General features: G+C 45.4%; 1 protein-coding gene across 2 annotated transcripts in view; it reads right to left on the reverse strand.

The window, feature by feature from the left end:
- Positions 1-13,781, reverse strand: part of DNAJC13 (DnaJ heat shock protein family (Hsp40) member C13) — a 1,517,524-nt gene that overhangs the window by 1,050,473 nt on the left and 453,270 nt on the right. For both annotated transcript variants that reach the window (XM_078663869.1, XM_078663868.1), the window contains exon 13: positions 7,730-7,829. In XM_078663869.1, the coding sequence (XP_078519995.1) occupies positions 7,730-7,829 (100 nt within the window). The remainder of the gene's footprint in view (positions 1-7,729; positions 7,830-13,781) is intronic.

Consider the following 13,781-nt stretch of genomic DNA (forward strand, 5'->3'; position numbering starts at 1 on the left):
TAAGGGAGGAGAATACCTTTTTGCCGTATTGCTCATACCTCTTGGATTCCCTGTCAGGCGGCGCCGACGGGAATGAGGTCTGGGAATTTGAGGCCTGGATCACCAGACTCTCAGGGGTGCGGTGGGTGGACAGGAAACAAGGGTCGCCTGGGGCCGGGCGGTGGCGTCTGGCCACGTTCCTATCTACAGGTGAACCTGTAGCGGGCTTGGACCAAGTGCCCAAAAGAACGTCAGTTAAGGCCTCGTTAAACGGCAGCAGAGGCTCGGCTGAGCAGGACTGCGGCTAAAGGACCTCAGTGAGGAAGTTAGTCCTCACGGCTGCGACGGGGAGCTCAAGGCCCAAGGCCTTGGCCGCCCTAATCAACACCACACTGTAGGTTTCCCCTCCTCCGTAGCCATGGTAGGAGGTGAGACAAAGCCAGTGTCCGGCGAAGTGTCCAGACCACTGGCATCCCCAAGTTCACCTGTCCAGTCCTCCTGGGACGGACATTCATGTGTCAGAGGGTCCTCAGACCCCTCCCAATACTCCTCATCACCCATCTCCTGGTACTCAGGGTTAGCAAATGATGGGGCCGGTTCATGGAAAGTGATCTCTCCGAAAGGCGTCGAAAGCGGCGCCCAGCAGCGCCGGAACCGGGTCGAGGGAGGCACCAGGGACGGCGCCGCCCGAAGACGGCGCCGGGGGTGACACCTGAGGGACCGGCGCCGGGGAGGTCGTTAAGTCCACCGGCGACGACCCGGAACCGGATCCAGTGGGAGCCTACGGCACCGGGCCCGAAGGCGCCGGCGGCGCCGGCCCGCTAGGACCCCCAGACGGGTCCGCTGGGCCCAAAGCGCCGCGGAGCCCGTTGGAGGAGTGAGGGACCTCATGGCCATGAAGAACCGCTCGATCTCCTCCGGCGTCGCGCGCGGCCCATGGACCGGGGGGTATGGGGCCGGACGCGCCGCCTGCGACTCTCCGACGGAGCCGCGTGGGTGGTGCCACCTGAACCCCGGCCACGTCGCGCGAGCGTCGGGGGGAGATGTTAGAGAGATGACGTCTCTTCAACTTCTTGTGCTTACCTGACGACTTCGACCCTGAGGAGTGATGTCGACTCCCGGAGCTCCGATGGCTCCTCTCCCGCGACCCGTCCCTCGACCTCCGTCCGGACCGGGACCGTTCTCGGCGCGGGGCCGACTGCCGGAGTTCGAGCCGCTTGCAGGACCGCTCCCGCCTAGCCTTCGAAGTCAGGGCCCGGCAGTCGGAACAGGTCTTGTCGTCGTGGTAGACGCCAAGACAGTGGAGACACCGACGGTGAGGGTCGGTGACCGACATCAGCCGGTCGCAATCCTCACAGGGCTTAAAACCTGGCATCCCTACCGGCACCGTTAGGAGTCGAAGAATTCGAAAAAGAATGATCAAAATAGATCAAAAAGTTTAGTAAAAAAAAGACTAAGATACAATTTTTTCCGGATCTGCGCTGCTGGCGCGGAAAAAAGAACTGACGTCAGCACGCGGAGGCGGCGTCTAAGTACTCCGACGACGTCATCACGGCGCACACGACGGACGCGGAGCCGCAGACGACGCCTACCGACAGGCAAGGGTACTGCTATGCAAAAAAAAAAAAATAATAATTCCGGATCCAGTCTGACGCCTGGGGATATTCTAAGGTAAGGAATCTATCACTAACGTGTCTCTTTTAGATGTTAACTTTATATAGATCAAAGTGCCTCCCAGTGGCAACTTACGGGGCAGGAGTATGGGGTCATCAAAAAAGCAGCCAGATACAAATCTTAGAAAATACATTTTTGAAAAGATTACTGATGATTCCCATGAGTTCTCCCACAAAATCTTGTCACTCAGAGATGGGTTTGGATTATGTCAGATAAACTAAATATTGCCCCATTAATCCTATGGGGAAAGGTGTGGATCTCTGAGGAATTCTCATTCTCCAGGGTGATTATTAGAAATTGTATGAATTTGGAAAAGGCCTGGTCTATAACCTACCTTTGTTATGTGAAGAACACTTTTCATAGGATCGGTTTGGGACACTACTATGATAATCCTGGCGGTATACAATCTAATATGAAATTAATTATAAAAAATGCATACTATGAAATAAGAACGACCAATCAGGATAATGATATATTTACTTACGTGCCGTTATCTCATCAGCAATTTTATTTTGTCTTTTACTATTCATAAACAATCACGTTTCCTTTTAACCAGGTTTCGTCTTTGCACATTGCACTTTCTTGTGGCTTTTCCTAAACAGGCAAGTTGGCATGAGAGACTGAGTTCCTGTCCTTGTAATAATTTAGCCCAACAAAGCACAATTCACCTTATGCTGTTTTGCACACTTTATAAAGATATTAGGGCACGCTTTCTTAAGCCCCTTTTAAAGGAAATTCGCCCATGTTCGTATCAAGAAGGTTTCAATTATTTACAACCTTGGTCTATTACTGCAATTTGCAGTGCTGTGCTTAATTTCATCAGAACCGCATTGTTAATTAGGAAACAGTATGAATTGTGATTGGAAAATCATATTGATGAAACTTTGTATATTAATGAAATCTGTTCTTAATTGTGAATTATTATATGTATTCACCCCAATTGTTGTATAGAAGGTTTTAAGTTGTATCGAATTGTTTTATGTATGTATGGAAAACTTTCATGATTCATTTGAATCTAATAAATTTATTTGAACTGAACTGATTAATGCCTCTAACAATACCTCCGTACCCGTGATATGTCCTTGATGTTATGCTGTACCTTATGATTGATAACAATGTGTACTGCTTCTGGAAAGTTAAAAACCCCATAAAATGGTCTAACAAAAAAAATGCCTTAGGTGGTCTCCATGTGCTTACCAGCAAACATTGTATTCATCACTAGGAGTGGACATAACTCTTGTAATTCTGTGCAGTGCAATCATGCATAATCACCTAAATTCTACAAGATTATGCAGAATTAAATTGTAGGGGTTACCATGTAGGAGTCCAATTATCTGCGTATGTAAATTGTGGTAAGATTCCACTTGTCTTTTGCTTTATCAGTGTATTGTATGAAACGCAAAAAATTCAATAAACAGATTCAAACAAAAACAAATATGGAGAACTATGCAAGAAAAGTAATTCTGCATTTAGCTCTACTTTGGTTGCGCAAAAGTACTTGCTTGCCACTCCCGGCATTTAGCACTGGTTTCTCCCAATGAACGCGAGGATCCGTTTTGCGCCAAGAAAATAGCACTAAATGCAAAAGAATAGCAGCTGCCAACAGCTGTTCATGCTCTCTAAATTAGTTGTTTCTATGCTAATCAGCTCCCCGAGCCAATTACTCTTAATTACGTGAGCAGGCTTAAGTGGCGACGTCGCTGTCCGACTACTTGGAACTCAACTGGGTGGTGGGTGACCTATCCTACTCCACCAAATGGGAGGCATTGAAGGCAGTGGTGCGTGGAGCGTGTATGGGCCTTGCGTACGGGGTCAGGAAACAACTTATCTGACTTACAAGGCTGCGGAAACTACGCTCCAACGAGCCCAATCTCAGTCGGATCCGGGTGCGTTGGATCAACAGGCGGAGAGTGTTGCCCTGGTATCAATACACGACGTACTCACACGGCTTGATAAATTTACACTGGGCCAATACAGGCAACGTCTCCATCGCGAAGGAGATAAGTCTGGCCGCTTGTTAGCCTGGATACTTTGTCGGGAGTTCGCGCCTGAACGAATAGTGGCCCTACGGAACCCTAGTGGCGTCAAGGTCCACTCTGAGACTGATGTCCTTGCGGTCCTTCGAGGCCATCTACAAACCGTATATGAGGCTGACCTGTCAATATCGGAGGATGTCTATCACTCGTATCTTGAAGACCTCCATCTTCGGACCCTACCGGAAGCTGCGGCGAAAGAACTCTATGTAAAGCGGACACTAGGTGAGATTACCGCGGCGATAGCCGCCCTCCCCCGGACCAAGACCCCTGGTGGAGATGGATTTCCGGCTGAGTTTAATCATGCCTTCGGACATATCCTGGCCTCCCCCCTCTTACAAGTCTACAATGAGGCTTTGCGTGCTGACACCCTTCCACCCACCATGAATCAGGGTGAGGTGTGTATGATTTTGAAGCCAGGCGGTGACAAAACAGAACCCGCAGCTCATCGCCCTATCACATTGATGAACACGGATGCAAAAATCCTTACTAAACTATTGGCCACTCGCCTTGCCCCGCACATGACTCACCTCGTCCAACCCGACCAGTGCGGATTTATCCCGGGTCGTAACACGGCGATGAATTTGCTTCGCCTGAATCACATATTACATGAGGTGCGGGGACGGGAGGGCCCTCACGTGTTGGTCTCAGTTGATTTGGCCAAAGCCTTTGATACGGTGCACTGGGGTTATCTAATGCACGTGCTCCTGAAAATGGGGTTCGGACCTGGATTTCGCGACTGGATCCGGGTGCTCTACGGGGCGCCCCGAGCCAGAGTGCGCCTGGGTTCGGCCCGCTCTGACGAGTGGACACTGGGGAGGGGCACCCGGCAAGGCTGCCCTCTCTCTCCCCTCCTATTTGCTCTTGCGATTGAGCCCCTAGCCGTTTCTGCCCGCACGGAATTGCAAGACTGGGGTATAGTGGTGGGGGACACCACCAATGTAATCTCCCTATACGCCGATGATGCGCTTTTCTATCTGACTTCCCCAGTGGAGGCCCTCCCCGCCTTGCTGCGGCTCTTGGACCGCTTTGGCGCAGCCTCTGGACTGCGTATGAATGTCAACAAGTCTCTAGTGTTTCCACTGACTGATGCTGTCCCTGACCCGGATACGGATCCCCATCATTTGGGCCTCCGGTACGAGCGGCTGGCATTCCGGTACTTGGGTATTCAGGGAGCCACCTCTGAAGAGACACTCCTGACTTGCAATATTGACAAAATTCTCACGGCCCTCAGTAAATCTATTGCCTTTTGGAACACACTCCCTCTCTCTCTCATGGGGCGCTTGGCAGTTGCCAAAATGGTGATGCTCCCAAGGGTCCTCTATGTGCTGCAAAACACTATGCCCATTACCACCCCAAGTGTTCCGCACGCTGAACTCACTCCTCACCTCCCTCCTTTGGGCAGGTGGGCGCAGTAGAGTCGCGTTACGCACCGTAACGAGATGTTGGGACGAGCGTGGCCTCGAGGCCCCGAGGTTTGACCTGTATTACTATGCGGCGCAGCTTCTCCCGGCCGCCAGGTGGTTCGCTGAGGACGGGAATTGGGAACTGGCACTGTTGGCTGGTACGGCCAATGATAAGGACCTACGGGAGGCCTTAAGACCTACGGGAGGCCTTAATGCAGGGTCGGGGCGCCGATGGCACCCTGCCATATGTGGTGAGACACACAGCTGGCATTTGGCAGCGGGTTGTCGAGTAGGTACTGCAGCGCGCGCCGTTCCATAGGGAACTCCCACTTTGGATATTGGCCCCGATACTCAAACTAGAGGAAAATATGTCCTTTCGAGAGTGGCGCTCGGGCGGCTGTGCGACCCTTGCAGACCTCTACCCAAATGACTCCTTCGTGTCATTTATGAGTGCCGTGGACTCCTTTGACCTCGACGAGGGCCAATACCTGCATTACGGAAGTCTTCGGGATGTGGCCAGGACAACATGGCCCCAATTCCCAGAGGCACCGCCGCTCACCAATACCCTGGACATCATTCTATCCTGTGGGAGAGGTAAGCGTCTGATCTCCCTCCTTTACTCTGCCATGCGTAGGGACTCGATCCCCCCCCGTTGGCGCCGGCCTGGGTGGCTTGGGAGGCGGACCTGGGCATAGAGTTGGGTCCTGCTCAGAGAAAGCGAATTGGACTGTTGACTCGCAAAGTCTCCTGCAATGCGCGTTTTAAACTCATACACTTTAATTTTGTCCACCGCACTTACATGACACCTGTCTCCCTCCATCGTATATCGACAGATAGACGTCATAATTGCCCTAGATGTGGGATGGAGAGGGCGGGTTTCCTACATCTAGCATGGGAATGTCCTTTAATTCAGGATTTCTGGCGGAGGGTGGTGGTGTACATTGCCCGTGCCACACACCTTAGGTTGCATCTGGACCCACTCCACTGTCTACTGGTGCTAGTGCCTAAGCCAAAAAAGAAAGGTCTGTCCTATAAATGTCTGCAACTCTTACTGGTTCTGGCGAGGAGACGGGTGGCCATTACTTGGATGGGTCAGAGGGCGCCTGAGATCTCTCATTGGTTGAGGGATGCAAAGGAATGGGCCTTAGCAGAGGAAACTCACATGCAAAGCGCTCGCAAAGATGAGAAGCTCCAGGATGACTTACTCGCCTGGAGGACAATGTGTATGGAGGGGCTGGAGGGGGAGGACTCGGATGCCACTAGCGCTGAGTTGTTTTCCTCTGCGTCCTCGGAGTCTGGCTCTGGGGGTGGGGAGTCTGATGCGGGGTTTTAGAAGCAGTGTAGCGGCCCCCCTGTGATCACGCCGATATTCCTTGTTAGATAGGACTGTATTTAGCTGTGATTCCCATAAGGCCATACTGAATTGTGATGACGGCGGCCTAGTTGGCCCTTGCATGTATCTTCTTATTTACTCGGATCAGCACTAGAAATGCCATTCATGGGGTAATTAGTTACTGTTGAACTGTTATGTAGTATAAGAGAGCGACATACGAAAATTGGCGTGGACACTGATAAAGTTTCTAATGATACTTGGAGCTCATATGCAATTCTCCCCACTAACATACATGCTTTACTCCTGTGCCGCCCTGCCTCCGGGATGTGGGCCATATATGGCTGTGTATCGACATTGGGACTGCTTGATCCTACTGTTTGCATATCAACTGGGTTGATGACTGTATGCCTTGTGCCTTTTTCCTATCATCGCCACAATAAAAATATTTCACAAAAAAACAAATTACGTGAGCAGGCATAATTAAAGGTAATTCTACATCAAAGAGTAACCTAGAATTATCAAAATTACTCCGATTACGTCAGTGTAATTAAAATTACTACTAAGCCTATTCATCATCACTATTCCACACACAGGCATCTGTGAATCACTGGTTTTACTCTTTCCCAGGTATATGCTCAGAGAACCTGCCTGAAATCAACTGTTTTAAAATAAGGAATTTTTAATCACTATGCAACAGAAACGGATAGCCAGCTTGGTTTAGACAAATGATATAAAAAGGCACATGGTAATCCTTTGGGTGACAACATAACAGGGTTGGACTTTAGATAGTTTTCTAGAGATAAAAAACTATCTCAATCCAACCCTGCTCCAAATTGGCAAATCTGATCACTTTCAAGAAATCAAGTCAAAATAAAAGGGACTACTTTGTCATATTAATATAATACAAATGCTTGATCGAGTATAGTGATTATTGTAAAAGTCTAAATTGTTTGCTGGGCATACCACTGTTTCGGCCCCATGTACTTGCAGAAGAAATTCCATAGTCAGTCTGGTAGAAGTTTAAGATCTTCAAATGCACGTGTCCTGCTAAAACTAAGAGCCAGTCGCTCTCGCCTGGCATAGCTTTCTCAGAAATGGCAACTAGGACTTGAAATTAGCTGCCACTTCATCTCTGTCTTGTATCTGCTGCCTTTTCAAAATGCATTAAAAACATGTCTGTTTCCAAATAATTCCTCTTCTATGCTTACCTTTGAGGTCCTTAGTAATAGAGCCTCAGCATTGCCTTTTTAGCAATAGAAAGTTTCAGAAAATGTTGTGCATTACATTAAAATGACAATACTCACACACATGAGAGCACACAGCATGTCGATAGCAGAATGGATCACTCCGTCATTATTCCTCTTCAACGCTTTTACCACCTTCACTCCGAGCCGCTCCCGGAACCTCAAAACAGAAAGAGACTATTCATCAACAAACTCTTTATCACACAATACAAATACAGGCAATGTTATAGGTTGGGAGGTTAGTCTTGGCAGAAGCTTTCAAGAATCTAAGACATGATAGACAGACTGAAGATATTCGGAGACGTATTATCCCCAGGGATAAGCATACAGTTAAATGCACAATTGGGGACCTTTATAAAAGCAAAGAATGGTATTACAATTAGGAATCGTGGTAAACAAGTGATGTGCAGTTTTCCCAGAACCAAGCCTTTCCATCAGTCTCTCACCCAACCTTCTTCTTTTCTCACTGAACTAACTCTTTCCATGATATTTTGGCAGTCTACCTAGTTCAGAATCAGTAATGTGACTATATTCGAATTGGGACTCAAACTACACTTGTTGTCTTACTTGCATATATCCCAGTAGAAATTAAAGTACAACGGTCTTCAATTTTTAAACACTCCTACTATAGCTCCTGGAACTTCCACCTCTACCGTCTCTTTTCACCATGACCAAAATCTGGTAATGTTTCGGAAAAATTTAGCTAAAGCAGACTTGCAAATTCTCATTGCCTGTGGTTTTTCCCCAGAGAAGAACAGAACAAACTTAGACACCTTCTCCCAGATCTCAAAGCTATGTGTGGTCAACAAAGTGCTGAATATGCGGCTCTGATAGCAATTTAAGTTGTGCTGGATATCTTTCGCTTGATCCCTTCAAGATTTGCATAGTTATTGTCTGGTCGTGGTGAAAGAAAGAAACACCAGGTACACTGAATTATTTTATTTCTTATATTTATTGAGTGCAGACAAGGCCAACAGCACTGGTGCATTTAGAATGAAACAGATGAAATAAGTTGCACAGAAATAATAAGACCATCATGGTGCACAGAAGCTAGAGTAATTTCATTCAGGAAGGCAAGCTGGCAGGAGCCAAAATGGCATGTTGAAGGAGACTATGGTTTTTAGAATGCTCCTCAACAACACTTATTGAGCAGTGATCTATAGGTGCAGAGGAGGGATTTCTGAAAGTTGGGGGCACCCCAGAAAAGGATAACAACATTGTCTTTTGTGAGATTTAGACACTGAGTCAAAGGACATCTTTCTGACCATGCAGCTACTACAATTACTGAGTCAGACCTCGCCAGTAAAGTTGGCTAGTATCTTCCACTATGTAATTCGTGCCCGGTTGAATGTGGTTTTACTCCAGTTAGTGTTAACACTCTTTCTGGTAGATACCATTTATTTTCTGGATGCAGACGTTTTCACAGCAATCCTTCTGTGCCCTTCTAGGTGGTGGCACAGTTGTCAGTTAATTGCACAATAGATGCAGAGCAGTGACAATTGGAGGTACCAGTGTGCAGATCTCCAATTTGGTAATATTTTAGGTGGTAAAAGGAAGCCACTCCACAGAACAGAAAGGAGGAATGGACGAGAGGAATCTGTGGTTAGACAATATGTCCACTAGAAAGAGTGTTACCAAAGGTAATTAACTCATTCTTTTGATGGATACTTATAACCAAAGATTTCTCCCCGTTAAAATAGATACCAAAGCGGTACTTACCACCCAAGGTGGGAAGATCTGTACAGTGGACTTCGACCAACATGTCCTGCAGGGCTGAACAAGACTAAATCGCCCTTCAAATTAAACCTAGCCGTCAAGGCAGTAGTGCTTCTTGATATTGTGCACAGACACCCACATTGTGGCCTCACAGATGTCAAGAACAAGCACACCCCATGCTAACACAGTGGCTGCTTTTGGCCAGTGCATAGCTGGTGTTAATGCAGAGAACTATCCTCAGTAACAGTACTTATCTGTACAGTTTTGCCTTTCTTTCCTCTGGAGAATCCCACAAAGAGCTGATTGTCCACCCAAAGGTCAACGTGCGATCGATGGAGAAGCTTAAAGCTCTTTAGGGAGCCAGTCAAGGGGTGAAGTGGAGCAAAGAACTTTGAGAGGGGGATGAATGTCGTAATGTGAAATGGAGTCAGTCAGTCAAAATGTATTCGGCTCTATTTGAGCCATAAAAGTTTGCACAAAATCCAATAAGTTTATATATAAAATCATAAATAAATAGATATGGTTTCATAAAAAAAAAAAATCGAACATGGTACAGACCTAATATTAGCTGGGTATCCCAAGTACTGTTAACATGTAATTTAAAACAGCATATATAATATCTGTGTTATCTAAAGATAATAAATAAGTCAGAGTGGTCTCATGATTCCTAATGTTCTATACTAATAGTATCGGATAAAGGGATTGCCTTCTATGGGGAGTATAAAGTTTGCCAAATAAAATAAAGTGCTTAGTGATTTGATATGTAAAACCATAACCGGGACAGGGAGGGAGTAAGGAGTACCATGTGCCTTGGATAAGAAACACTACCAGAAAATGGATTGTTTTAAGACGTAACCTTGTCAGAAAAAATGTTTGCCTCTAATTTGGACTTCACTGTACAAAAAGTGCAGGCTGTGCTTGGGGTTGATGGTATAACTATCCGTTCAGGAGGGTTACTCCTCAGGACAGTGTATCTGAGAATAATGATAAAAAAGGTTTTGATTCTTTTAGGGGAAACATTAATAACAGTATGGAGAAATACTCAGGAGTGCCCATCTTAACAAAGTTACATTTTATATACCTGAGCCAAGGAATCTCTAGGCAATCTTCTAAATTCATACAATCTCTCAGTATTTCTCTGCAAAATTGGGCTTCCTGTTATTTCCAAATTCTTGCCCACAACAACAATGGTTGCAGTTTTATATATTCTTCTAAATAACCCAGCCCAACTTTCCCATGACAGAAAAATACAGAGGTGTGTTGGGGCACTGTCAGCAATCTCCTAATAAATGTATTTTCTATTATTTGCAGCGCATTGCAATTTATGTATCCCCAGACACCAGCACCAAAAGAAACGACAGAGAAACATTTACTTTTAAACACATAAAGCAATTCCTAAGTTGACGTATGCCCTATTCTTTTAGAAAATCTAAAAACAGCTTCTATTGACCTTTGAAATTGCATTGCTCTAACACTCGTTAAAAGCTTCCAATAAAAATCCATATCAAAAGCCACACCCAAATATGAAAAAAAAATGTTTCTCTAATTTCTTCTCCTCCAAAGATACATTTCTTTCTTCTAGCTTTTTTGGGGCCAAACTTCATAACAAATTATTTAATTCGATTAGTTTTGAGCCCTAGATCAATTATAAATGAATTAAAAGCATCAAAGAGGGATTGTAGTCAATTTGCTGTTCTAGCCATGAGAACAGCATCGTCTGCATACAGGAGGACTGGTATTTGGCATAAGTTGCCCCTTGGAATGTCCTTCCCCCTTACACAAATACTCACCCAGCCCATTAATATACAGTAAGAGGAATGAGGCCAGCACACACCCAGTCTGACCCCAACAGTGGAGGGACATTTTTCTGTTAAGTCACCATTCCTATTATAACAGACTCTCACTGATGTTTGATCATGAAGCCTTCTGAGGAGTGTGATAATAGCTCCTTAAATCTTCATCTTTCCTATAAGAGCCCATAGTTTTGAATGATCCACTGTGTCAAAGGCACATGTTAAATCCATAAAGGCTAGATGGACACAGCCTTGGTATATTTTTAAATTATTAAAGAGAGATTAAGGGTCTGTTCTGCTATTCCTAGCCCTGGACCGAACACAAATTCAGAGTCCGACAATGCTTGAGTGTCCGTTGCCCATATTTCCAATTTGGCCAAAATAACCCTGCGCAGAACTTTTACTGTGTTGTCAAGAAGGGAGATGGTATGATAGTAGTGTGGTTGGCTCTTATCCCCCATTTCGAAAATAGGCACAATAATGGCTTTCTACCACGTCTTAACTAGGGGTCCTACAATTCAACTTCTGATGACATTAGTTCTTAACGTGGCCCAAAATTGCAGACATTTATAGAGATCCATTAGTAATTTATAGGGTGCGCTGGAACTTTCTCGGAGGGACTGCTTTTTATAACTAAAACAACATCTTTGACCTCGATTGAGTGGCTCAAGGCCATGGCTGTACTCATATCAAAGAGGCTTCTGAGTCAAAATTGGAGATCTGAAGGGGTGTGACAAAATATTTTTGAAAAATGGTTTACCCAATCCACAGCTGGTACATTTGTCTCTAGCTTGGTTGATTTAAGCCCGAAAAAAGTAGCAGAATTTACAACCCGCCAGAAGGCTCTGGGTCTTTCGCCATACATACAATTTCTATATCTGCCCAGGTCTTTTCTCCTTATTCCAGCTTCCTTTTTGCTGTAATTTCTATATAGGATTTCCTAGCCTCTGCTACTACATCTCTATCCTAGGGGCATAAACTTAGAGCGTACTTCAACGATCTAGAAGTCGCGGAACAGGCACTGTTAAACCATCTGGGAATTTTGTTAATTTGGTTTCTATATATTTATTTAAAGAGGTGAAAGCATGTATAATCTCCTCTGGATCAGCATCCTCTTTTAGGGCTGCCTCAATTGTTCCTGCATATTTACGATAAGAAGGGCTCATTATCAATTTTCCCCCACTTGATGTTAACGCCCCTATTTTTGTTATACTGGACCTTATATTGTGGTTCTTTTCTTGGTTGTTTCCGCAAAATTATATCTAGGGTCAAAGATATGGGGTAATGATCGCTTAAGTATCTAATCTACACTTTAAAAAAATATTTTATCGCTTTTAAAATGGTGTAGTTAATATATGGTTGATTTTCGAGTCTGAACATGGCCCCACATACGTCGGGATTTGCAAATCCCTGGTTGAATCATGCTCCTGTGCAAATATCAATTCTTTAGCTATAACAACACAATTTAAGGGACCCCATAAGTAGTGTGCTCAAAATGTGCAAGGGACTGATCTACTTAATCACAGATACCACATACTGTCGGACACATTAAGCTCACAAACTTGTATATTAAAATCTCCTACCCAGATAATTTGGAGTTCCTTTCCATGATCATGTTGTATCTAGCTTATTGAATCCTCCAGCCCATCTATGACCTTAGTTACTGTATAATCAAATATATTATAATAAAGATTAATCAACAATAGATCAAAGGGCTTTGGGAGAGTATTAACCCTTTCAATGCTAATGACGGAATTGTTCCGTCATGAGCACCAGTGTTCCTGTGCTCATGACGGAACCATTTCGTCATGAGTGCAGAGGCACTAAATCCCACTGCTGCATACAGCAGAGGGATTTCCTTTTTTTTGTGTTGGCCTCGGGAGGTGGGGTAGAGATGCCGTTTTTCTTATATTTCCAATCCAATGACGATCCCGCGCATGACGCGCTGACATTATTGCATTGAAAATGAAAATGAAACTTAGTTTCAGTTTAATTGATTCAGTACTCGTGGGGCTATCCCAGCCGCCCGAGCACCAAATCGCTTGGGAGAGTTATTGTTGGAAAGGAAAAATTCTGTCCTTTCCAATGGTACCCTTCCCTAGTGGATCCCTGCTTGGGGATCACCCCAGGAGGGCGATCCCCAAGCAGGGATCCACCCAATAGCCACAAGGGACCGGGAAGCAGCCCCTAGGGCAAGGCCTTTGCTCTCCCCATTACATTTTGCCTCAGCCAGTCTTTCTGCTCCCCCTGGGGGGGAAGATGAGGGCAGTAAAAAAACATTGCAAGACGCTGCTCAGTTACTGGCTCTGGGTTCCTCGGGAACTTGGTAAACCTACAATTCCTATATATCCCCACAACCTGAAGGTCCAACGGATGAAACGGTATATTGATTTCAAACATCTGTCATACTTAGAAGAAGTTACAGGTGAAAACGTTGGTGCAAATGGCTGTTTTTTTCAACTAATTTTCAATTTTAACTTTTTGCAGCTGTTCGTTTCTATTTAAAAAAAACCTTGAGGGATCTGCACAAATGATCCCACGCTGAATTCAGAATTTTGTCTACTTTTCTGAAATGTATAGTTTTCCAGGATCCATTATTGCTT

Source organism: Lissotriton helveticus, chromosome 10, assembly GCF_964261635.1.
Source record: "Lissotriton helveticus chromosome 10, aLisHel1.1, whole genome shotgun sequence".
In the NCBI taxonomy this organism is placed as follows: domain Eukaryota; kingdom Metazoa; phylum Chordata; class Amphibia; order Caudata; family Salamandridae; genus Lissotriton; species Lissotriton helveticus.